The following is a 27,455-nucleotide window of genomic DNA, read 5'->3' on the forward strand; positions in this document are numbered from 1 at the left end:
CAGGCCTGCTCTCCAGCCACTCCGCTCCCAGTTTGTACTTGTGCCTGGCATCGCCCTGTCCCAGGTGCAGAATCCAGCATTTGGTCTTGTTAAATTTGATGCCACCGATGATTGCCCAGTGTTCCAGTCTATCCAGATCCTTCTGCAAGGCCTTCTGTCCCTTGAGACAGTCAACAGCACCTCCCAGTTTGGTATCATCAGCAAACTTGCTAATGGGGCATTCAACTCCTGCATCCAGATCATTGATAAATATATTGAACGGAACTGGCCCTAGAATTGAGCCCTGAGGAACACCAATCCAACAGAGGAAAACAAGAAGTAGCCAGAAATTCAGAAAGGGCAAGATGAATTATTTAATGTCTAGAAAATTTGTTTTCAGATCAAACATATTTTATGCTCAAAAATAGTTAAGAAGTGATTGTATAGTCTACATAGGAATGTTTCCGTCATTAAAGAGATATGTATCTGTCAGATAAAGCTGGAAGTTCATTTTATCAAATTTTAGACTAGAAACAATGATCAAAATAATTAGTTGTGAGAACAATTTCTCTTGAGAAGCTTGCCCTAGTAGAATATGATGAAGACTCATCTTAAATATAGATCATGTATCTTTCTGAGCTTGATGAAGTAATTAACATGTTTTAGTGGTGACAAACACTGCTTGGCTTATGCTGTGCAGTAAAAGCGAGCACGGATTCATTGTCTTCAATGGCCATACTGGTGAAATCTACTTCTAAAAGAAACTCCAGCAACAAAAATCGCCCAAATGACAAAAAAGAAACAGTTTCTTTATTTGGCTTATTGCGTAGCACCAAAAGGTGTTAAACCAATGTGGCTGCAAGGAATGAGTGTCATCTGCAATGCCACTTTTCTTTTTAAGTGCAATTACTACTACTTTTTTACAGGTTGGTTTTCTGAACAAACAAGGCCACAAGTTGCAGCAACAGATTGAGAGTAGTGCAGTAGCGGGAAATGAGCAGCAGGAGGTGTAACTTCAGTGCTATAGTACTGCTGTGGACTAAGCATTGTGGAACAAGTAACCTAAGATTTGGAATTCGGATTTAAATGTGTTTACAGTCTTCATTGTTTGATTGTAGCATTATGTTAAGAAGGGGAATGCTATGGCTATGTTATATAGTAAGTTGAGCTTACCATGGTGACGTTTTAACCTTGTAATTTTTATCGTGTGAACATGTGTTTAAAATTTGACATTTCCTGTGTGATTGAATACTTTGACCTGATAGTATTTTCCACTAAAGCAAGAACTAATCAAAATATTAAAAAAAAATACATTATTGCCATGTAAAAGTATGTTTCCTTACATAGCAATTGTGTATTTATAGTAATGTACTTTTTATAAAAAAGATTGTATAGCTAATATTGAACAGTTGTAAGAGAGAAACAAGTGACTCCTCACAGTTATTACGATAAAATACTTGTCAGTTGCCCTGTAAAAAAGGGAGAAGCTAATTTTATATGTATGGTAAATTCAAGTATCAACTGTAATATTTTTCATTTTCTGCTATACAGAGAGTGAATTCATTGAATATTGATAAATTATGCCACCAAAATTATGGATAGTACTGTGATATTTGAGGTAGGATAGGGAGGGCGCGTTAAAAAATGTCTACATGGAGAATGATAAGTGTTTTTAACATAAGTGGTGGCTTCCATTGCTTTCATTTTGGGCATTTAATGTAGCTAATTAATTGCATGCCTATTCTTACTGTGCATCCCGTTGTCTCTGTCATTTTCATTGTTGTTTTTGCTCTTCTAGCTCCCCAGTTAAAGTATAGTTAGGTTTTAATTTTTTTTCTTTAATGCTGTTGTTATCAAACTGATCAAAATATCCATTGATATTAAAAAAGAAAAGAATGGGAATGGATGTGAGAGTTTTTGTACATTTGCATTTGAAGAACTACTACTTTGTATTTTAGTAGTGCTGTGTTTTCTTTTCCTTTTAAATGGCAAAACTACTGGCAACAAATCTGCTTTTCCAAAGGCTGGATCCTGTAGTCTGTATAACTCCTGACTTTCCATTTACTTTGACAGGTGGGGGTATTCAAAGGGTGCTGGCAGCAGTAAGGGTGATGTCCTGTCCCAGTGAAGCTAATGGTGGAAAACCTATTGAATTATTTGGGTTTGGTATTTTATTCTGTGGTTTTAAAGAGCTGAAGTTTTGTTTCTAATTCAATTGTTATTGCAAGCTGTGCATTTCTCTTCCTGATACAGTTGGAGGGAAAACATATGGAGGCCTTTCTTAAAATTCTGTTTAGGGATTTATTTATTTTGTTATTTTATTAATGGTATTTTTGTTCAATTGGGGTTTTTTTTGTTTCAATGCAGCTCACCAGTAAATCTACTCATTTAACTTCCTGAGCAGGTTGGAAGGTAAAATGGACTTTGAGGCTGTGATCCTGCAGTATATATGAAAGCAAAATGCCTTTCTGACCTCATTGGGGAGGTTTGTGTTCAGTGGGACTCTGGAATGAGGTCTTTTAGTAGAACATATGCACTAGCCAGGAATAAAGCAGGCATTTCTATTGATCTATAAGCAATCTGTCAAAACTTCTCTGATCAGGCTTTTTTTACTATCTTGTCTTGAGTCCTTTTTTTAATGACATCTATTATCAGATTGAAATGGCGATTGAGACACTGCAAAAGTCTGATGGTCTGTCCACTCACAGAAGCTCTCTTCTCAACAGCCATGTAAGTTGTCTCTTCTTCACATACACCCTCTCTTGCTTGTTCTGCATGCTTAGCCTGCCTCTAAATGTTTGTTTTATTTTATTACTACTTTTTGCTCTTAATCTTCTCATCTTAGTTGCTTGTAATCTTCTACTACATCACCCATGGCTTTATTTTGTCAGATGAAATGTCTTTATGGTATATTGCAGAGTTTCCTGTTTCCTATGCTCTACACCTGTGTTAAGACAAGTTAACACATTTGACTGTTTTGCAGATTATAATGTAAATGTCATGAGAGAGTTCAAATAATTCTAAATTAGCTGGCTTTTGACATTTTAAATAAAGTCATCTACAAAGCAAATCTGTGTACCCTATATTAATTTCAGGGCATGTGAAGAGGAAGGGAAGGAACAAACAGCTTGCAGATTATTTTTAGGTGTTTCTTCATTTATTCTGAATAGAGAGTTTATTATTAAATGACTTACTTAAGAAACCTAAAGATCCTTATGGTGACCTGGGAAAAAAATGAAAGAATTATCTTAATCTGAAGTACACAAAAATGTCTTATTCAGCTGCCTTTTGCGTTCTTCTTACTCTGCAAATCTTATAGTTAAGAACTTTCCATATACAAACCTAAAAGATATTTGGGTAGAAACATGATCTCTAAATATAGTGATAAATCCATTATATGTAACTTTAAAATAAAGGAAAAAGGCCCAAAGTTAATTTTAAACTTGTTATATAAATAATAATCTAGTCTTTCTTGAAATGTGGGGTTGTTTTTTTTTTTTTCTGTTGGTATTTGTGGTTTGTATTTTGTATTTTTGCCATGTTGGTTAGTTTGTATTCATCTCACCTCTTTCTTCCTTCTCAACTTTACTAATTAAATAAATTCAAATTCCTTTATTGTTTTACAGATTAAACTTAAATTTGTTTTCAGGTCTTAATGTAAGAATATGGTGGTAGGGTCTGTCCCTCAGAAATCAAATTAAAAATGTATGTTTTAGCAGGTTTGGGTTTGGGATTTTTTCTGTATGGGTCTGGTTATGTCAAAGTCAAAACTAGAATTGTTTTGTGGAAATTTTAAACTTTTTTTTTTCTTTAGAAAATGCCAAAATTGAAAGAGGAAAATCGTATTACAGAAAGTTATACAAAATGTTATACAGAAGGACTTCTAGATTCCACCTTGGATGTTTACAAAATAATTGTTTTAAAGATAAAACAGTATCAAAATTTTATTTTAAATAATATTAGATAATATTAGATGGATAATAACAAAATTAATATTTAAATGTCATTTTTAAAGGGACCATACCTTTTTTTGGCAAAGTGTCAGAAATTTATGTTAAGACTTGGTACACTTGAACTGTTGATCAGTTTGTGTTTAATCCTGTCATGAAGTCCAGAACCTGGGTATAAAACCAAGAATTCCAAGATAAACAGCTGTGTCCCAGTAAACTGTGTTCCACTCATTCCTGGTGCTATGCACTGTTCACAATGTGTTCCTAATAATGAGATTTGCATCCAACTGTTAAGTTTTACCATGATATTTCTTTCTTGGCTGTGAAGGCTTTTTCAAAATTATTCTGATAGAGATGTATCTTTGCCTCTGTGGAAACAAACAAAAAAGATCCCTGTACATATTTTTGTGGCAATTGTTCTTTCCTAGCCCTGGTCGTTTTGGAAGAAGTTAACAATGTAGATCAAGCTCACTGGACATTTTGCCTATTTTTAAAGCAATGTTTATTGTCTTAAACTCAAGTAAGACACTATGGAGGAATTTTAAGTATAGGTTTAATCTTTGTCTCTTTAAGCTGTTCTTGATTTTGACTTCTAATGGTTTGGTTTGGTATTTATTAAAATAATTGGGTTTAATAAGTTTTAAAATAGAATTCTAAATTGTGTGTTTACTTAGCTTTCACTTTGCAGATTATATATTAATTTGTGGGAAAATACTAGTTTGGGGATTGGAATTTTTGCCCTATGATACCTCTGTGAGATTTTCTAGGATTTTTTTTTTTTTTTTCCTAAATTCATATGTGCTCATTTTAAGGAGTTTGTCATTTCTCCTCTGTTTTATTTTTTTTCTTGATTTATTTCTGCATGTGATTGACTTACTTAATTGATGGTTGAGTGTTTTATAAACATTGCAGCTTAACTGGAGTCACAGTCAATTTAACAGGTCCAACTATGTAAATATTTCATGCCTTTACCCATCTTACCCATACAGTATGGTCAGTACTATGAATTAAAAAGCCAGGATTCAAACCTGAACAGCTCAGTTTTAGAATTATATTTCATGTTGGTAGAAAATTTTTTTTTCTTTTAAAGCTGTTTGCAATAGTTTTATAATGATTGAAGATAATTTTTCTTTTAAATTCATATATTAACTGCACTTTTTCTTCCAGGCTATAATCTAGCAAGTAATGACTTCAAGCCCTCGCTACTAAGTAACTCCACCCAGGAGCAAAAATTCCTATATTGCACTTATCTTCCGATTTGTTTTTTTGGATAATGCAAGTTATAGTTGAAATAACATCTGTTAGATATTCATATCATTAAAGAAGTGCACTTAAGGTGATGCATAATACATTAGAAGCCATCTGGAGGAAAATAACTTTAATGCCACATGCAGAAATTAATTGGAAAATAATTATTTTTTGTTTGTCAGTCTTTTGGGATTGACAAAGTTTTTCCTTTGGGGGAAAACTGAAATGCTTCACATTCTGTATCTGTTCTGACTATATTATAGATTTAATAATATATGACAGATGTTATATAAATGTATATAATATAAATATAGATGTAATAATAGATTTTAAATATAGGTAAAATGCAACAGATATAATTACCTTTGTTTCTAAGCCCAGACATGCTTATGTCAGGTCATTAGTGAAATAACTTTAATGCATTCAGATAAAAGTTAATGTTTACAATTTTTCTTTAGCTTTATTTTGAAATGATAGATGCTCAATTTGGAAGTACTTGTGAATGTTAATAATTTAAAAATAATGTTACGATAACTGATATAAAGATGATGAACTGTACTTTTTCATTTTGTCTATTTGAAATGCAAACATTATCTGCAAACTGAGCTAAAAATTTTATGTCTTGGAAGCATTTATATCTGACTTTTGTATATTTTTCTAGAGCTTATGTTTAAGAAACATGGAAAAGTTATGGGCATGTTTTCAATAAAAAGCAAATATGAAAATGGTGTTTGAATGTTCTAGACTAAATTTTGTAGTAATGTTTTTGCATTTTTATTAGTAAATTTCTCACTGTGACAAAACCAGCTAAAAATTCAATATATCTGTTGTCATCTGGACTTTAGTACATAACACTTTTGTGATAAAGAAAAAATCAAGACTGAAACATTTCAAGTCTATTGTACACGAAAATATTCATGTTCTTTGCATGATAAGTTACCCTGAACATTGATGGAACAGAATTTGTGCACTGCTCTAACAGAATAATTCTGCAAAGGAATAAATAACACATAGACCATGCATATCTTTTATTGTCACTTAATAATTTGTGTTTTGGTCATACTAGTTACTGCTTTGCTGGACTAAATTGAAAAATATTACACATTTTTGTGAATATCTAGCTCATCAGAGTGAGTTTGTAGCAAGTCTTGAAGACTCAACATCCTCAGTTTGCATTTTCAGTGGATAATGAAATTAAATCCAGAGTTTTGGTAAGATCTCTGATCCTAGCAGTCTTGAATATTCACACTGTACTACTTTGGTATAAATACTTAGGAAAACAGAGAAATAAAATTCAAACAGAAAATGAAATTTGTGAATCATTTAAGCGATATCTAAAGGAGAATTTCAGGGAACTGAAACCATGGCAAGCACTGGGGAAAAATAAGGAAAATATTAGCATATCAAAAAACTAAAACAGTGGAGTTTAAATGCGTCGTCAACCTGTATTATTTTTGATCTGTCATTCTCCTATAATGTTAACTCTAGGAGTATTAAATTGTTCTTTTTACTTTTTTAGACATTAGCAACAGCTACAGGTGTTTCATGAGTATGCACTACTTAGAAAGTCCAATGATATTACATAACAAGTCTTTTCTTGCATGTGTCTAGAATTACCTACTACAATTACATGAAAAGATTAATATTTTTCCAAGAATCTCATTCTGTTCCTCCTGGAAGTCAAAGGCAAACAGGCTACAACTGAATAGGATTGTACCCCTAATGTTTTATAGATGTACCAGTTTTTTTCAACATTATCTAGGTTGGTCTTTGACATACATGCAGTAGCTTTTTTCTTATATGTATCTGAGAGTAAAAAATATGCTATTCGGTTAAGTGTCATAATATTTTTTAACATCAGGCAAAGAAAAACAGTATAATATTCCAGGTTTACAAATACATTAACTAACTATTGTTCGTCCAAGGAGTTTGTTTTCTGTAATTTATGTGAATTACATTCATTACTTTATTTATTTGCAGTACTAACAGTTTGTCTCCAAAGCGTAGGTACCTTTATTGGTGTGTGGTACTGAATCAAAAATATTTTAAGAAGTGGACACTTATCTGAGGTCACAAGTGCAATGAGTTCTGCTATTTCCTGGTAATTCTGAATATCCTAAAGTGCTATAGTATAGCTAGCATTTAAGCAATCTCTGTAGAAGGAATTGTTTAATAGACCTGAAGAGTGGTTTCAAAACTGCCCTAAGTTAATGCTGTATGGCTAAGATATTTTTAATAAGTAATAATGATTTTTTTGTCTGTTTTATATGTAACATAGCTTCAGTGGCTTTTAGACAACTATGAAACTGCAGAAGGAGTGAGCCTTCCAAGAAGTACCCTTTACAACCATTACTTACGACATTGTCAGGAGCACAAGTTGGATCCAGTCAATGCTGCCTCCTTTGGAAAACTCATACGGTCAATCTTCATGGGATTACGGACCAGAAGACTTGGAACTAGGTCTGTGTCACTGAAATCCTGAACTATTATAGAAAATACAAGTAATAATATTAGTAAGAAACTTGTCTGCTAGTTAAAAAATAAATAAAACCTGTATTTAAATATTACAGTGGTTTTCTGTCAGTTCTGTCTCTTAATGTTAAAGTTTTATGCTTTTCCAGATGCCACTATACTTTTACTTCTCCTGTTTTTGACTGTATATGTGTTTACATTTTGATAAATACACTGCAGATTTTTATCAGTACAAATAAAATGTAGCTTGTTGTTTGGAAATTACTAAGAATTGTGTTTCTCCATAACTAGATAAGTTGTATTTATTTGCATTTTATTTTTCATACTCAAGTGGATTACAAGTTAAAATGCTGGATAATATTGTTTAAGACAGTGAATTAATTTCCCAAAGGTGGTAAAATGACACCCATGTAAAACAGGTAAGACAGGAGAGTCAGGCCTGATTTGTGGGTTATTATTTTCCAGTCAATGTAAATTGTAAAGTAAATGTAATGTACATGCATAAAACTAGTGTTACTGTTCTTTTAATTCTTGCTTTTTCATAAAGGGGGAACTCCAAATATCATTACTACGGGATTCGTGTCAAGCCAGACTCTCCTCTTAATCGACTACAAGAGGACATGCAATATATGGCTATGAGACAACAGCCCATGCAGCAGAAACAGAGGTAAAGTGTGAAATGAACATGACTACTTACTAATATTTCCAGTTCATAAAGCCTTACTTTCACTTACATGAAAAAGCTGAAATTCTAATGCAACTTTTATTCAGCTTCTTTGCTGTGAAAAATAAAAGTTTGCTAGATAACAGGTTGACGTCACTGAAGTTAGGTATCAGTCAACATGGAAAACTATATACCTAGAAATTGTCATAAATTTGCAAGAAGCAGTAATAATAAAGTGAGATATGATATGGACAGACTCTGCTTAACTGTCTTGGTTGAGTTCTTATCCCACAAGCTGAAGAAAAGCAGTAAGAGCTTGAATTTCAAATTTTGCTGTTTGTTTTCATTACTATATCATTGGAGCTTATGAATAAGTTCAGTTTGGTGTTTATTTCATCTCCCTGCGAAGAGTTAACGTGACCATAATGGTTTGCCTCTAAGTTGACTGAAGTATTTTCCCTCAGCTTCTGTTCTTCCTGAGGATCCCGTGAAAGCTCAGAAGTATTTGAAAGCAGCGGCACAGTGACCACAAAGGGCTATGCTGGTAGTGAAAGAATGTGTGAATATGCATATGAAAAACTATCTTGAACAGAAAATTTTAGGAAAAAAATGGAAATCAGTACATTTCTTTGAAATTAATTTTTATTTGACTGATGTCGCTAGCCTCCCGTACTACCCTAAAGTGAAATATCTAAGATGTGTAATTTCACAAAGCTCATAGGTAGAACAGTAGCATAACACGCAAGACATCTTTAGAGCTATTACTGCCCAAAAATCAATTGAATGAACAGTTTGGTATAGTGTACTAAGCATATTTTGTGGCCTTGGACACAACTGGGATATGAAAAACACAACTTCAAACTTTACTTCAAACACAGGTATCACTTTAATCTGAAATTATTTTACTTTCACTTCCAGAAGTAGTTACAGCACTAAATACATATTCGTGGTAAAATATATGGTCTTAACTATCTTGTGCTGGTCATAATACAGAAGCATGAGATTATCTCCAGTTATGATCACATAGGAAGTTCTTGTTACAAAAATCATTGCAGGATTATATGGTATGAAAAGGTGACAGATATTTACAAAATCTCCAAGCAAGTTTATTTTAGCCACTCAATCTCATTTACTTACAGATTTCATTCACTCACACTCAAAATCACATGTATGCACGAAGACATATGCCACAATGGCCTAACTAGAATTGTTTCTATGAAATTGTTTCTGGAGAAATTATGCCAGTTGTCTAATCATTATCACTTCTCTTGTCTTCTACTTGATTCACAATGACAAAGTGATTTTGAACATGCATTATATAACTCTTAGGAGTGGATACTACTTTTCTTTATTATTTGCTTAATTATTTTGTTTAACTCCACCGTATGTCTTGTGTAGTTCCCTTATTTTCCTTACCTAGGTATGTTTGGCGGCATTTTGTTAACATTATCTTTACATCAGTTTGTTCCCTGATTATATTTGAATGAAATCACACATATGGCATCATGTAGCAGTTAGTGCATACCTTTCCTTTAACCCATGTTTTGCACATGCATACACACATGTGCGTGCACAAGCATGCTCCCATTCATAGTCAGTTCATACCAATCTTAAGCTCTGCTGCGAGAATCTGTAAAGATACTATTGAAGGATGGGAACTACAAGGCACTGGATAATTATGCCTAATAGGTAGCTGTTACATGAAAAACACTGTGCTGTAGTAGAAAAGTTGGTTATGCATTATCTTAGTTGAGGCTAGCAATAAGACAGAGGAGAGTAGGAAGAGAAGTGGAAGCATCTGACTGACTGCAGAAAAGACCACCATGTTGTTATATCTTAATAATAACAATGGCTTTGTTATTAAATCCTTAAAAGCAGCTGTCCCAATACACCTTCCTAGGTGAAGCTTTACCTATTTGCTCAGGAACTTGCATTACTTACCTTCCTGTCTTTTAAGACAAAAAACAGGCTGATCTTTTTACACTCTTGATATCTTGTGATGTCCAGTTAGGTCCCCTAGAAATAGAAGCATTGTTCACACAGTCCTACTGCTGTACTATTCATACAAAGTAGTTCTGAGAATCTTTGTTCATCCCTTAGTTCAGGGTACACAGATCTCAGTAAAGTATTTTACTGTCTTTCCAAAATCCCAGCATCCTAAATAAATAAAATGCAGAGATCAAGGAGCTAGCCAGACTTTGACAATTGCACTGTGAAAAATGTATATGGTCTCAGGTCTGCATACCATCAAACATACTAGCAATACTGAATAGGATATAGAAATTTTCAGAATGGAGATGTTTATCTAACAAAATACAGGAAATTTTCGTTGAAAAATGGAAACTCATGAGCCACTATAACTTACTTATTCATACTTACCTAAACCAGAAAACTGCAAAATTTTCTAATAGAAACAGTGATTTTGAAAGCCAAGTGTGATGGTGCCAGAACATTTTTGTCTCATTGGAATCTGCTGATTATAATAGTAACTGTAGAAAAAGATTTAACAAATTTATTAAATTATTCCACAACTAGCCTATTTACTTCATTATGGCCACTCTCTAGCATGCAGCAATCATGAGCTTTGGTCCATTCTTCTCTCTTTGTAGCCTTACTTTTTAATTTTAGGGTAGTCTTTGGTTGTGCAATGTCAAGCTTTATTCCACGTTCTTGAAATAAAAATGTCTGTATATTTTGCTTGATTAATTTTAATGGAAACTGAGATACACTTGTGTTTTGTAGCCCTCAGAAGCTAGGGTTTTGGGGGAAAAAAGAAATGCTAAATATAAAAATGGCTTGACTTAAAACTTTCAGTGCACAATTTAAAAAGTGAACTTGTATTTTTGAAGTAAGATTTCTTCCACATTTACAGAACATGCTTAGTATCTAATTTCAATGTTTGATATATGTCTCTATATTTTTATCGTAGTTATCCTAGTGTATTGAAGAATTCTAGCAGGATTTATTAAGAGATAACTAAAGGACTGAATATTACAATTTGCACGATTAGGGTAACATTGCTCTTTCTCCAGCTTTACTAATTTCTTTTGTCCTTTAAATCAGCAGTAAATTGCAGTCAATATACTTTTTCTGTGTAGTTACACCAATTCTACCACCTCTATCAGACACATCTAATTGGATAAACACTTCTAGTCCTTTTTGGCAAAGGCTGTAGACTGCATGTATGCTACAGACCATTTTTCTTCCTTCCTTTTCTTAATTTGAGGGTCATGCACCTTTTCTATTTGTGTGACTTGAATATCCCAAAGTGCTTTTGTATGTTCATTTTTGGAGTTTGTTCTGGGCTTGAATTCAAGGGTCTGGGATTTATCAGACATAAATTTCAAATGGAAGGTAATGCTCTTAGTTGCTTAGTCTTGGCTGTGATCAGCAGGAGCTGTGGGAGTACTCTTTCTTTGTTCCAGTAAGAAGAAAAAACAGAGTAACTACAGATCACAGATGCTAACAGTCCTATCTTCCAGCTGAGACAGTGGTTTGACGACAACAACCACTTATCAAGAGACTTAAATCACCTTTGAACTGAAGAAAAGCACAGTTAATGACTAGTCTTGGCTGGAAGATAATAGCTAACATCCTGCCCTTCAGCTGGACCTGTTGTAAGGCTCAGACTTGCAAGGGAAGGCCTGGCTTGCCTCTGTCATCCTGCTCCTAGATGTTTTCCAGGGTAGGAAAACCCATGATATTTAAATGCTCATATTGTACATCAGTTCTGGATCAAACACAGACCTGACTAACAGCGCATGGACATCAGACAAAGATTGTTAGGAAGAAATAAAGTAATATCCCACCCATATATTATGCCAAATATATTTGCACAGTTTTAAGTCTGGCACTAAACACTTGCCACTTTAAAGTACAATTTATTATGAAATCTCTTTCCCATAAGCATTCCTTGTCAGACCATTTAAGGGAAATGTATCAGAGATATAATTCCTAAAGTCAGTTTTTATTTAGCCTGTTTTTATTTAGCTCTTCATGCATAGAAGCTCGTGGCTCAGAAGCTGAATTATCTTTATGGCTTAGTCTAGGGAAATTGATACAGGTATGCTTGTCTTTTCTTTAGGGCATTCATGACAATGAATGTATGTTTTACATTCTATTACCAGAAGTAAAATTCCAGCTTTCCAAGTTAATTTCAAATATATCTTTCAGTTCTTGCACAAAATTATACCTTCTTGCTTTCATTTGTTGGAGCTGAACATTCAGCTAAGATTTTTTTAAATAAATACAATAACTGTATTGTTATCCACTGTACATTCTAACATTCAGCTAACACATGATTTATTATTCTAACTAGAAATCATTAATCACTGCTTCCTGTGGATGTTGTTCACCCTGTATATTTATTTTATGTAGAAAATATTTTTCTACTGTTCTCTTTCCTGTATTCTTATGTTTCCTGGGCATACTGTTCAGTCAAACATTACCTTTAAACTAAGCCACTGTGAGTCCAAAGCATCAAGTTTTTATAGATCTTTTTAAAAGGCGCTTGGGTTTATAGACAACAGAGAAATTAAATATTTTTATAGTGGTATTCTTTTTGATGATAGACAGCAAGGTATCATAGTCCAATAAATACTGACATCTGTAAAACTGGGTTACAAGAGAACTTATATGATCAACTAATAAACACCTTCCTAATGGAGTAGTTCAGAAAAAAAATCAGTCTTTCTCTTGAACAAGCACAGATATTTTGTGTATAGTATGGTTATGATGCTGAGGTGATTGTGGCTTAAAAAACTAGGAAGTTCTGCTTAGGCTTCTAGATTAGATGTATCTCAACAATGGTTATTGAACTGAGGAGAGAAGTTTTGATAGCACACACATGAAATTTGCATTCCTTAAATTTCTTTTTACCATATTTGATTTCAGATAACCATGCTTCTATTGAAATAATACCCTCTGCATTATTTTTGAGGGTTTATGATGTATGCACAACAGTATACTTGGAAGTGGTTTTCTTTTCTTCAAACACTAGAAAGTGACTAGTACAAACTTGATCTACTCACCAGAACTTTCTGAGAGCATCCAAATGATTCTCTGGTATTTCTTTGTTACTTGCAGATTTTGCGTCTTCAATAATTTTTTAAAGGATTTGAGTTTCTTCAATTTTCCTATAGTTAACAGCTTTAGTATGTGTTGCCTGGGGTGTTGCAGGCTGTATCAATCAACTTTTACTTTCTGCTAATTTTAAAAGCTGATTTTTCCTCTCTAGTAGCATCAATGGCAACATTTTATTTGCATACAGTAGTAAAATGGTTTAACATACTTTACACATTGTTATTTGTAAGTGCATCATTTTGTAGTTTGGTACATTAACTCACTTCTCACAGATGTCAGTGAACTCCTAATGATAAATGACAATAATAGATTTAAAATAAAAATAAAATAGAAGTGAATCCTTAGAGCTTAGTTCTGTTTCTTTCTAGAACCACTACAGTTTGGTTTTTTGCAAGCCAGAAGGATAGAAACCTTAGCCTTTAAGAGAGAGAATATTCTAAATACCGTAACAGCACGAGTTGGATTTTCCAGAAAAATACTAAATTCTAAGACTTAGAGTAAAATCCAGATAGTGGCAGCATGGCAACAGTACAAGCAAACAACAAAATCTGCAGAAAATTTAACTGAAAAAGCCACTGGTTTTTGTCTGTCTTGTGACTTAGTCAATCCATTTTGGCTTCTCATAGTTTTGACAGTTTTCAGCTTGTTTCTTTTCCCTACCAATTTCATATGTGCATTTTTCAAACCAAGCAGGCATTTTATTATACTTCCCGGTTCTGCTTTATCTTATTAATGAATATGGTTTGTTTGCTGCACATGTTCTGCAGGGAGAGAGGAAGTTTCTGTTAATGAAATTATGTCACAGTTAGGTTATGGAAGTCAGTGAAGTTGTATTCTAAATTAACTGCACAGTGAGACCAGCATATCATTCAGTGTCTTTTCTGAATTACCTGATTCCATGTTCTGATTTCAGTGGTTTAGGGGTGTTTTTATCTTCATAGGTTTGCACAAATTGAGAAAATGTCTGTCGTTAACTAAAAACTTTGCAAACTTTTACTGTGTTTGTACTAACCTATATAAAATTCAAATGGTGTCCTTTCTGCGTCAAGTATCATTAGAAAGCTGTAATATTCATGTAAAGTCAGTTATTATTTTTTGGTCCCAGTGTCCCAGCACCTAGTAATTTAAAAGAAAAGAAAAGGTTGAAAAATGAAATAAGGTGTAGGTTAGTAGTGAGTAAAATAGAGAGAGTAAAAGAGAGTAAAAGTCTGGATAATTTTAGAAAATGTAACTTACCAGTACCTTCTTACCAGTAAAGAAATTGTAACTATTTTTTTCCATGCACCAAAAATGGCTTGAATTTAACTAAAGAATTCTGGAGAGCTGCTTGGTGTCTAAACTGTCAAAGTTCTGCTTCTAAATAAAAGACAGCAGATCTAAAATTGTTAACCACTGTCTGCTTATGTTTCATTTGAAGCTCCTGAAAAACAATTTTTTTCTTTTTTTCATTCTTTGGTTTCATTTTGGAAGTGATTTTCTAATGCTGTTGAAACTGGTTAACTCCTGTGATGAGTTACCTGTCACAGTGCAAGAATTAAGAATTTTGCCCAGCACATTTTATGTAAAGCATGGTGGAGTAAGTAGGTGGATAATCCTGATTCCTAGCACCAAAGGTTTAAGTTGGCTTTTATACTTTAATTAAAAGGTTTTTTGCATAACTGAAAAACTCTTAGAGGAGTGTTATTTTTATATATTCAAAACATTTTGAATCCTACTTCAGGAGCTGAAGGGTCAGTAAAATAATACATTTTGCAGGAAGTAATGGAACAATCTTAAAGTGTAGGTTTAGATTTACAAATATTTCCAGAAGTTGATCTTCTGCCTGTATTTGTAATTATAATGTATAATGAGAGAGAAGTTAAGAATTCTTCCCAGATGAACTGCCTGGATTGGAGGTAGATTTATCAAGTAATAACAAGCTCATCCAGAAGAGTTCAGTGCTACCATGATGCCAGAGATTAAAATTTTATCCTTTATTAAAGTTGATTAGAGTTTCACTATTGTCTTCAACAGTCATAGGATTTTACACTGAACCGTTACAGAAAGTGAAACTTGATATAAATGTCCGAGAGATAGGACAGGTATAGGCATCTTCTTTTTTCCCAAGCACTGAAATTCCTAAAGTTATAAAACTGTGTGTTAATCAGCCCAGGAGTCTTTCTGTTGAAAAGTGTACTTTCTGTCTGTCTTATGTTATTGTATATTTAGATTCATGTCAGTAACACCTAGAATATTGAATGGATGTTTTTTATGGGAACTTCCTTTTAAAGTAAAATCTCAGTAATTACATGAGACAATGCTGGTTATGTTTATTGGAAACAAAATTAAATGTTCCCAACTGATTAAACTGCTTCTCAAAGTAATGCATCGAGAGTGGAATTTCTTGTCACATTTCTGAAGTCAGCATGGAGGTTTACAATCTGCACAATTCCAATTTGAGTGATCGTTAAAACACACTTTATTTAGCTTTGGGGTTTCTCTTATTTTTTTTTTCAGTGGCTACAATTCTTTTTCAAAAGTGCAAAGCGTCTAAGATGTTACCATTAAGATCTGGGACAGAGTAAATTCTCAGTTGTGTTGGAAATGACAGGAATGATCTTCAGCCTGTCAGGCTGATTGTCAAGACGTTTGACCATCCAAACAGCATTCCCATTTGTATCATTGTGATTTTTGTCCTTTATAAAAGATTCTGAGAATTGACTAATGAAGAGTTTAGGTTTCCAAGTAGCTTTCTCAGGCCTTCTATGCTTATGAGAGAAGTTTGATTTGAAAAGTCTTTCACTATCCTCAGACAGTAGTGTTGTTTTTTCTTAAGTTAATGAAACATAATTCTTGAATTACATAATTATTGGGAGGTCAAGCTATTTGGAAAGGGAAAGATTTGATTCCTTTTGGTGTAAATTAGCTCTATTTATGATATGCTGTTCCTAAGCTAAATTCCACAAGAAATTGGTAGTGGTGCTGTAATATCACCTTTATGAATTCTGTAATGCATTGTTAATGCTCTAGCTTCCTTAGTATTTGTTTCTTCTGTTATTTACAAAATAAATAAAAATATGTAAATTCTTTTGTTACTTTTCCTCAAAATTTTATTTTGAGATGGAGAAATCAGAGCCAACATAGATTTTATGATCTTACTTATGAAGAATTGAACAGAAAGGATTATTTTGTACTTGGTATTTTTGTAGGTATAAGCCTATGCAGAAAGTGGATGGAGTTGCAGATGGCTTCACAGGAAGTGGTCAACAGACAGGCACATCTGTTGAACAAACTGTAATTGCCCAAAGTCAACATCATCAACAGTTTTTAGGTATGAAAGCAGCTTTTATACTGCTGTATAAATAAGTAAGATGAACTTCATTATCACTGTGAATATCAAGTCACACAAGTACAGTAGTTGCTTCTAAAGTTATCATGCCCTCTTTAAAATTCTTACAACAGAACAAAAAGGCACTTTAATTACATATTCTGTGTTGTGAGCTTTATGTAATAGTTAATATGCATCATGTAAGTATAAAAGGAAAAAATACGCAAATTCTGTATTTGTGTGATGTATTTAATATTATGTAAATCACAATGCAGTTGCTGTGCAAAGTTATATTAGACATGCATATTGCAATTCCTGCAATGAATGTTGTTCCCTGCATGTGGATAACAGTGCATTTTATTCCATAAAAGGGGCGTGGGGTGGGGGTGGCATTGCATTACTACTACAGGTTAGCCATCCAGTGGGCTGTTTTGAAAGTGGACTGTAGTGTTATAAGTGGAAAGAGCAAAATAGTTTCAAGTAGAACCCCGAATTTCATATTTAAAAATGTCCAAGTTGTAGATTCATTGATCCAGCTAAGCATGTATTCTCACTAATGGAGACAAATGGCAATTCAGTTATTTGTTTATGTAGAAAGACTCTTTGGCTGTGTTATTGTAGAAGGTGTAGGCTTTTTTGGTTGAGATTTTCAAGCACCAAATCCTTTGGCCTAATTCAGCTGTTATTGAAATCATTTGGAACATAAGGGTAGCATTAAAATGTTTTGAATCTTCCTTTCCAGGTGCCTTTCAGTCCAGCATGTTTCTCTTATATCAGCTTGTCTCTTGAAAACATTTGTGACCAATAGTAAAAGCACACATTGGGTCTACTTGAAAGTCTAGTAACTTTCAAAGAAAAATGTATATTGAATTTACTAAGCCCCATTATACCTGGCTACCTAGAAACTCTTCAGCCGAACAAGAAAAAAAACTATTCAAGGATTAATCTTTCATACACTGACACAGATATTTTCTTCATCTTGTAATATTCTGAAAATGTGTGTGTTAGCTTTTCTACATAGGTGTATTATGTACATGACATCTTTTTAATGTCTTAAAGAATAATTTTATATTTCTTTTTGATTAAAAAATGCTGGCTGAATTTGTTTACAATTTCAGCATACAACAAATATGAAAGATTTTTGCCTTTGACCATTATGACCTTTTGGAATTTATTTCTTTGTATCATCCTTAAATGTTTCCTTAATCATACCATAACGGGCAATGTTCACAACAGCCCTCTTTCATTATGTTGTCATGCAAACAGATGCATCTCGAGTACTTCCAGAGTTTGGAGAAGTTGAAATATCTTCTCTACCTGATGGTACTACCTTTGAGGACATCAAATCACTGCAGAGTCTTTATCGAGAGCACTGTGAGGTATTTTCTATAAACCATTTATTTTTTAAAGTTCATGACTTCTAATGAAGGTCAGTACAAGACAGTAATGCCAAATATATAGCAGCCATATTAGTAGTATGTAACTTTCCCCCAGGGTATTTTGCTTGTTTCATTGGAAAGGACATTAGTAAAAAGTTTTTTCTGGAGGGTCCCCTTTACAGGGGAAATAAGTAATATATAATAGACGCTGAGAATGAAATGTAGTTATGTGTAAGTTTTCAGAATGTTAGAGAAACTAGACTTCAGATTGTACAAGCAGATCTTTGGTTTAGTCAATAGGAAATGTAAATCAGATTAAATTATAATTTCTTTTTTTTTACATTAAAAGCAGTAACTTTTTTCTCATTTTAAAGAAACATTGAGGTGTTTAAGCCACATTTGATATTGAACAATATGTCTCTTAAAATTATTTTTTAAGGTGCTTTCAAACCTGTACTGAATTATGAAAATGAATAAAATAGCAGGTTTCCTTTGTGTTTGCAGTAGCATTAAATATTTTCTTTGGGTGAATTCCTCTAATATGTTTACATAGGCCATGCTCATTTCTGGAGGCTTCCATCCAGGTGCACTTGGCCTTACTCAAGTCCTCAAGTCTCTGTGCACACCAGTTTATAGTGCTGGATGATTTATGAATATCAAAGGTATTAAACCAGATACTATTTATAACTTGAGAAATGTACAGTTTGCCTTTGCTCCACTACCTGATGAAGGAAAAAAAGCTATAGATCTAGCTGGAGTTGAGAGTGGGGGGAAGCTGGTTAGAAGATAATCTGTACTTGTGTTTTATTTTCTCAGGCAATACTGGATGTGGTAGTGAATCTTCAGTTCAGCCTGATAGAAAAATTGTGGCAAACTTTCTGGCGCTATTCACCTTCTGCTCCACCTGATGGCACTAATATTACTGAACCAAGGTCAGTAAATGTTTCTCTTCTTTTACTGCTTCTCATGATAATATAATACAAGTGTCAAATAAAAAAAAAATCTTACTGGTTTTACCTGCAGCGTAATAATTTTTTTCCATATGCTAATTTTTCAGATTAGATTTATATTGTCTGGCATTTTTGCATAGGCTGAGTGTATGCTAAAGTGCAGTCTTGAAACTATTGTGTGATCCATTTTTTTAATTTGCTTGGACAACTACAGTAAAGGTCTGTTCTCCCAGTATTCTGTCCAGTTCTTTAAAGCCAAAAGGATCATTCATACCACTGCATAATTTATGAGCTGTAGCAGAGCTAGAGAGACATTTTTTAAATCCATTTCCATGTGACACAACATGTAAATAAGTTCTGTTGGGTGTAGTTGAGACATCTATGACATCTTTATAAAATAATACGTTTTAACACCCATTGCAGGTTTTTACCTGCTGTAAATGCATTATCATTTATTCGTTTGCTACATTTTTTCACACCAGCAATCTGAGTGAAATAGAAAGTCGACTTCCAAAAGCAAAGCTGATTACTCTGTGCAAGAACGAGTCTATTCTGAAATGGATGTGTAACTGTGACCATGTGATGTACCAGGCTTTGGTGGAGATTCTCATTCCTGATGTCCTTAGACCTATTCCTAGTAAGTTGAACACCTGAAACATTTTGTAAGGATTTTTGTGCATGCATGTGTGTGGTGGTGGTGGTCTTGTGCCTCACAGGGCAGCTTTAGGAATAAGCTTGGAAGTTAGGAGAGTATTGTGTATCATTTATCCTTAATTTTATTGTGTAGGAAGGCGTGCTGAGAGTTGATGTATGCTTTGTATTTTAAAAGTAACTAAGGATTTTAGTCCAGTTGAAAGATCTAGTTTTCAAGATATAGTTTAATATTAAAGGTACTTTTTTCTCTGTGTGTTACATTTTCAGGTAAAAATGTGTTCCTTTCACCCTGTTTGTAGACTACCTGATAGACTTAGACATAAGTCCTGTGGCCCTGAGCCAATGTGCACTAATGCCAGTCAGTTCTTCCACTAAATTCAGTAGGTTTTAGTTTAAACATTACATATTAATCTTTGATTAGTCTGAAAAAAAATGTGTATGATCTTTGTGATTCCATTTTTAGACAGTTAGTCTTTCGTTCCTTGTTGGTGGCTGCTGAAATCAATTTTAATGACTGTTAAGGCAATGAAAAATTAGCTCAAAAATTTTTGGTCTAATTTATTATTCCAACCTACTGTTTTTTCTGTCATACATCCTGCATGTATGTCAGTAACTGTCCGGCCATTCAACCATTACCAGGAGTACAGCTTTCTTTTCAAAGTTAATTTACTAGAATCCATCGTTGCTCCAGCAGTGTATTTTTGTGGCTATTTTTGCTAGAAAATGAATTTATATGAAGAAAGTTGAACTCCTTTATAAAGCATTTATTGTATTACATATGCTATGCTAAATATTATAAAGAAATCATGTTAGCAACCCACTATAAAGCTCGTAACTCCTACATATTATATACTTTCCATGAAAAAACAGTAGTCACTTTAAAAAGTTGGATAAGTATTTTAAAAAAAATTAGGGCCTTAAGTAGCTCTGCAGCTAACAAAGCTGTTTAGTCATGCTGTGAACACCTATTCTGCTATAGTGACTCCAGCAGTAATAAGTACTCCATAAGAATATTTGCACGTACTGCCTTGCAAAAAAGTTCTATTGACTTTTTGCTTGTCAGTGAAATAAAATTAGGCTTTAGTAAATTATGTATGATACAAAAAAAAATTTGGAACTGGAAATATATAAAATCTGAAGGTCAGCCATTTACAAAGGTAGTTTTACCTTTTTTTAAGGAAAGAGTAAGTTCTTGGTAGAGAATGACATAATTTATCTTTTCATCTATGTAGCAGAATGAAGGAAAAATGTTTTCTCAAACACATGCAATTACTGACAACCATTACTTGTGTAAATTATTTTGCATTAGTTTATATTTGATGTTTTACTTTATAATGACAATGCAAGTAGGTAGGATATTAATTTTAGAGTAATATCGTCTATCACAAGTGAATAGGCAATGATAAAAAAACCCACAAATTTAATTACAACATTTAATAGGTTGAATTAAAATTCTCTCTTCCAAAAGCACATTATTTTCTGAATAAAAAGGTGGTGCAGACAAGGGTTTTCACCAAACCTGCTCTTGGCCTTGCTTTTCACTTGCTTCTCCTGCACAGCCTGGCAGTCTCTAAAGAAGTTTTTATATGATAGCTCCTTAGCTTGTGGTGTCTTCCTGCCTTGTTTCATAAGATGCATTGGGCATTGCCAGTACAGGGTTTCAAGAAAATTGGATACAATCGTTTAATATCAATAACTACAGGTGTCAGGTCCTTTTCATGCTATTTCTTTCTTTCTAGAATTACCAGTTGTATTTGAATAATTGATACCTACTGTGTTTGACATTCCTGTTTTGGGATAATTATCAGACTTCTTGATGTAAACACATTACCTGATCCAAGACAAATTCATACCAAGAGACTTCTGCCTCTATTTTGTGAACAGTCCAGTGGTTTTCTGCTCAGAAGTCCACCCACTGAGCTACCTTTGGAAGACAGCTAATGTATTTTCTTATTTTTATTTTTAGGACCAGCTAGCTAAATGGCTTTTTCTAGTCAGCTCTCCTGTTATGATGGGCCATACAAGTTCCCTCTTCACTGTTAAATATTTAAAATATTATTAGTTTTTTAATTCCTGCTTTTGAATTAAAATATCTCTAGCCATTACAAGAGACCCAAGAGGAAGGCTTAAGGTTGTGCTTAATGGTTGACTATGACAACAGTGAAGCTGAGTGAAGTAGACAAATTCATCATCCTCTGTGGGAAAACAGCAGTTTATAGGAAAGTTTAGACTCTGTAGAGGAAAGGTGACTGTAAATGCTTCATCAAAGGCATGTTTATGATTTTTTTCCTGAGTAAATGGAAAGAGATTGACAGCAGCTGCTCAAAGTAGGAAAAAATATTAATTTGGAAAGTGCTTGAAGTAAGCATATGATTTTTTAAGGTTTATCTTTTTTCATGTCTAGATTTTCAGTGTTTTTATTTTAGAAAAGTCACTGTTCTACTCAGCTGTGTGATAGATATTACTGGAGTAGGAAAAAAAAAGACCATTGTGGAAAAAATAGTTTTATTTTTAACCTTTGTGTTAAATTTGTGAGCTGAAACGTTTAGCGCCCACAGAATGAATGAAGAATTGCTGTGACTAAAACAGCAAAATTCCTTTTCCTAAGAAAAGTGAAGTGCTGTCCATTTGAGTCAGGAATAAAGACCATAATTATCTAATGTCTTTGGCGATAGACCAGAGCTATTATGTTTTAGAATGGACTTTCTGCACCTTCACAAGTGACAGAATGGACAGTAACAAACTTGCTTGTGAGTTAGTTTCTATCATAGGTGGAGAATTTATGCTAAAAATATTTCCACAATGTATTACACAATTCCAGGCAGACAAAAATTCAAAGTACTGGAAAGACTGTAAAGCCTTGTTTTTATGAGATTTGCATGTCAGAGGGTTTTCAGCTGAGAACTCAAGCTTTTTAGGTGCTTATCCAAATCAAACTTTCTATTGGTAACTGCCATTGCAGCATCATTTGGTGTGTGTCTAGTAACATTTAACTGTCTCAGGCCATTTACTTTGCACCATACTCATCATGTGATTCTCTGAAAGGGTTTTCTTGTTTTTCTGTGGTAGCCAGATGAACTTAAAAGAAAGCTTTCAGGATGTAGGTACTTAAGGTTTTGGTAATGGCTAGATGCGTACTTAAAGGGATGGAGTATGAGAAAAATTCTGTATTTTATATGATATCTCCAAAGCTCATTAGAAATTCATGGTTGTTCTATACAATACTGATGCCTGATAATCTAATTTAGGTATTTTATTTCTTCAAAACTTAGAATTCCTTTCATTTGCTCCTCTTTCTTCCTGGTTAAAGGCCTTTCTTGAGGTCTGAGCTGCTTTTCCATATTTATTTTTAAAGGAGACCAGCATTACGGTGATGTAAATAATTTTGTAATGTATAGTTGGGTGAAAAAGAATAATAAGCAAATTATAAGTGAAAAAGCAGTAATATTTTCCTTAAATGTCTAAGTATCATTCATATAGTATTTACATTATTACTTCCACTTTGCATTTTCTTATTCTATAGGTAAGAAAATGGGAGTGAATACACAATTATTAAATGCACAGAAATTATTTACAAAGCAGGACAAGTCACCTAGGTGATTGACAGGATTGAAGAAAAAAGCTTGTTCTTCATGTGGAAACCTCAAAGGGGGAAAAAAACCTGTTACCATAGAGTGTTCAGCTAATATAGATACTTTGTAAGATCAAATTGTGTTCAGCTAAGCATCCAAATGTGTGGTCAGTTATATAAATTACTGATACGGATTCTACTGCTTGTCACTGCAAATTTGAAGACGTGTGAAAAAGATGTCATGAAGAATACATTTTTTCTTTTAGTAAATTTACTTTGCTAGTAGAAAGCTTTATTAAAAAAGGGATCATCGATAATTCAAATGGTAAAAGAGCATTTCTCAAAGACAAGTTCTATCAGCATTAATTTCTTACTCTACCAGAGTATTCAGCCTTATAAACAGAATCCAGTCAGTCTTTACTTAGACTGTTTCTTCTCACATGTAGCTAAAATAGTTTGAAAATAAATATTATTTCCTCTTTCTAGTTTTTTCCTCTTCACTTTTGTAGTTGCATTCATTCTCTACTAGTCTTTAGAAATCTGTGGTTTTTTCTTTTTGTGTCCTCCTTTTTGCAGCCGTCTGAGTGTATGCTATTATGTCAATGAGCAAGTGGTAGGTATGGGAAGGTGAGGTTTCTACTACTCAGGAGATAGGATTTTCTTTTTTCCAGGATCAGTTCTTTGGAAAAATACTTCCTGTATTCCTCCTTTGAAAAATTAAAACTTGTATTTTGAGTAGTGCAGATTGCTGTAAGGGCTTCTTCAATTTCTCTCTAAATCTCTGTCAGTCACTCAGCAGTTCTGTGGGTGCTATAGTAGAGAAACAGAAATGCACACAGATTCCACAGCCATTTGAATAATCTCACTTTCAGTCAGTGAAAAACACTCCTACATATTACTTATTAGTGATATCTGTAAGAACTGCATGTGGGATTTTGTTCTTTAAAACTGAAGCAAGCAGCACCATGACATAGCTTAAGGTTACTTTGGGCTTATTTGAGGAAATGGCTGTATTCCAATAACTGGAATTTTTTCCAGAGTTTTGCTCTTAAAAGAGGTACTTAGATGAAGTGGAAAGCTGAAAGTTTGTGATGGAAATTTCCATCACAACAACTGATGCAATTACTAATGTTCTTCTATAGGACTGCCCAAAACAACAATGCTGGTCACAAACTTCTTGAAAGATTGTTAGGTGAGGAGGTCAGAACTGTTTATTAAAATAGAACTAAAGTCATTATTGCATGATCTATATCTGAATGAGGCATTTTGAACTAGACTGGATTTGTCTTTTTAGTAAGTAGAAGCAGCGGACCTGAACATTTGAGTATGTAAGTACTTAGAATGCAAAACGTTTCAAGACAGTTACATTGCTTTCTTTTCATTCTGTTCTTATTCTTTAATGCACAGGTGCCTTGACCCAAGCCATTCGCAATTTTGCAAAAAGCCTTGAAGGTTGGCTTTCAAATGCCATGAACAATATTCCACAGAGGATGATACAAACCAAGGTAGACAAAACTGTTGCAGTATTATTCTTGCAATGGCAAACCAAGTGGGCAGTAGCATCTAAAAGCAGTAGCATTTTAACTTTATTGCTAAATTTCATGTTTAGCATCAAGCATCAAATAATGGGAGAGTAAATAAGCTTTGTCAAAAAATTATAAGGAAGACATTATTTTATCTGCTACATGGACATAATTCACCTATGAGGACTCATTAATATAGAATATTAAAATGAAGGTAAAGACTCAATCTGTAGAATTAATCTACAGGTAAAGAGTACCATATGTAAAAATAAATTAATTTTTTTCATAGGTTGCCGCTGTAAGTGCCTTTGCCCAGACTCTGCGAAGATACACATCTCTTAATCACCTGGCTCAAGCAGCTCGTGCTGTGCTTCAAAATACTTCTCAAATCAACCAGATGCTCAATGATCTTAACCGTGTTGATTTTGCCAATGTTCAGGTAAAATGTAGCTTTAAATAACAGGCCTTTTAAAAAAAAAAAACAGTGTTATTTCCTCTATGATTTTGAACTTTATTGTTAGCTGTCATTATTCTATCAAGAAAGTTAAGTAAGAACATTTTGCTGATTCATATATGCAGTGATTCAGTCCAAATGTGACAGCTTACACTTTAGGAAAGTAAGAGCTCAGAACCATTATCTGCTTCCATTTACTGTCTTGAAGTGCGCATATTTTTCCAACTTCTGTGTAAATGTAGAGCAAATACATTCTTGGAATGGGTACCATGAATCATGTCTTAGTAATAGCATAAATTATATTAGATCTCAGATAGTAGCGTAGCTTCTGACTGTCTCTAAAAGCTATTAAATGCACAACATTGGTTTTAGTAGAGACTGTTTCATTATTTCAAAGACAATACCATTAGTATACTTTGTATCTAAGTGCCTATGCTTAAATTTACAAGATCTCCTGAGTAATTGATTAGATTAGAAGAGATTAGAACTAGTTTCCAGTTAGCTATAGAATGTAAGTTTATATTTTCACTAAGCTTAATTTCTCCACATTTCTGCTCCTCCGAGGAAAAGTATGTTTTTACTTTTGCCCAGAAAAGTGAAATGTTCCAGATTACTGGTAGTTCTGTGTTTGCCCTTTTTCCTTGTGAATGAGTGTTTTAATGTACTTGTTAATAATCTTAACAAAAGTTAGTCAAGAGTACTTGACCAAAGGTACAGTATATTAAGTATTTTAATATGTTAACATAGATACAGAGTCTGTGAATGAGGTGTTAACTTGGCATATGATAGCTAGAGTTTAAGGACATGGCTTGCAGTTAGTGAGTCTTCATTTTTGTCTCTTAGTTTCTGAATTGACCAGCTAGCCTTATTTAAACTTGGTAACAGTCACTAAATTGCTTATTATTGTATGCAGAGTGTGTTTCTCCATTTGTGTGCAGTTTATGTTGTACTTTAAGTAATGTGTAATCTATTACTGCCTATAGTCAGCAAACAAAACAATTCTTTCAAGCAAAGCTTTCTTTTATAAGATGATATAACAGAAATTGTCTTTAAGCTTAACTTCTTCAGAACGACAGGAACCTTGCACTTGATTTCTTCCTCCTTCTTTTTTTACTTTAGCCCCCCATTTAATTGTTCTTCCTGCTTGCCCTGCCTGTTGTTCCAGAAAAAAACTGACAAGTCTGAAATATTTCAGTAGAAAAGTGATGAATGAGGAAAGTAGAAGCCTTTTTTGAAAATGAATGTGGAAAACTACAACATCCTTTTGTCATTTCTATTGTTTGTTCTCATTTCTTTATCGTATCTGCTCTTATATGTTATGCTTTTCCCACCCATTTGCTTTCAACAAAATTATGATAGACATAAAAATAAAAACGGCTTCTTAGTTTGTCAAGTAAGTGGGGTTTGTCCTTTTCATCCCTTGAATTGCTTAATCTTTGAGAAAGAATTACATTCTGTGCTTTGGCTTATATATTGTTAATTCAAGAGTTGCCTTGTGTTGTAACAGGAGCAGGCTTCCTGGGTGTGCCAGTGTGATGACAACATGGTTCAGAGACTAGAAACAGATTTCAAGATGACTCTTCAACAGCAGAGCACTCTGGAGCAGTGGGCTGCCTGGCTTGATAATGTAATGATGCAAGCGTTGAAACCATATGAAGGAAGACCCAGCTTTCCTAAAGCAGCACGGCAATTTCTTTTAAAATGGTCTTTCTACAGGTAGTTTTTAATAGACTTCGAAAACATTCTAACTATTCTCTTATTTACTGAGTTCACTGTAGTGAAGTTGACAGATGTAAATATCAAACAGTTGCTTGCTAAGTCGTGAAAAAATGGGATTTTTTTCAGATTATTGTTGTTAACCTTGAACTTGGGGCTACTTGCAAATCATCAGGGACTTAAATGATCCTTGTTTATTGTTTTGAAGGCCATGTGCAAATGAATGCAGGTGGAATTTTGTCCTGAGTTAGAAACATACTTGGGTTGAATAACTACTGAATTGTTAAGCCACTATTTTTAATCTTATTTATTCAAACACTGTGGTATCTATGTTGACTAGATACGGAAGACAAAACCTGGTTTTAATGTATAAAAAGAACATTAAGACAAGCATTCCATGTTAGCTGCTTATTGAAACAGTTATCAGAGTAAACCTCGTTCCTTGAAAATGACTGTAGCAACTACTTGCTGAAGATATCAGAATTTGTCAACATAATATGTACACA

General features: G+C 33.6%; 1 protein-coding gene across 4 annotated transcripts in view; it reads left to right on the forward strand.

The window, feature by feature from the left end:
• The window catches only part of RFX3 (regulatory factor X3), a 131,881-nt gene that overhangs the window by 93,752 nt on the left and 10,674 nt on the right, over nucleotides 1–27,455 (forward strand). For 3 of the 4 annotated variants that reach the window (XM_030004312.2, XM_030004309.2, XM_030004313.2), the window contains 10 exons: nucleotides 2,635–2,709; nucleotides 7,456–7,637; nucleotides 8,197–8,316; nucleotides 16,584–16,705; nucleotides 17,969–18,081; nucleotides 18,898–19,013; nucleotides 19,514–19,668; nucleotides 24,664–24,761; nucleotides 25,069–25,218; nucleotides 26,741–26,949. In XM_030004312.2, coding sequence (XP_029860172.1) covers nucleotides 2,635–2,709; nucleotides 7,456–7,637; nucleotides 8,197–8,316; nucleotides 16,584–16,705; nucleotides 17,969–18,081; nucleotides 18,898–19,013; nucleotides 19,514–19,668; nucleotides 24,664–24,761; nucleotides 25,069–25,218; nucleotides 26,741–26,949 — 1,340 coding nt within the window. The remainder of the gene's footprint in view (nucleotides 1–2,634; nucleotides 2,710–7,455; nucleotides 7,638–8,196; nucleotides 8,317–16,583; nucleotides 16,706–17,968; nucleotides 18,082–18,897; nucleotides 19,014–19,513; nucleotides 19,669–24,663; nucleotides 24,762–25,068; nucleotides 25,219–26,740; nucleotides 26,950–27,455) is intronic. The other variant, XM_030004310.2, reaches the window with a different exon arrangement.

This window comes from Aquila chrysaetos, chromosome Z (assembly GCF_900496995.4).
Source record: "Aquila chrysaetos chrysaetos chromosome Z, bAquChr1.4, whole genome shotgun sequence".
Classification (NCBI taxonomy): Eukaryota; Metazoa; Chordata; class Aves; order Accipitriformes; family Accipitridae; genus Aquila; species Aquila chrysaetos.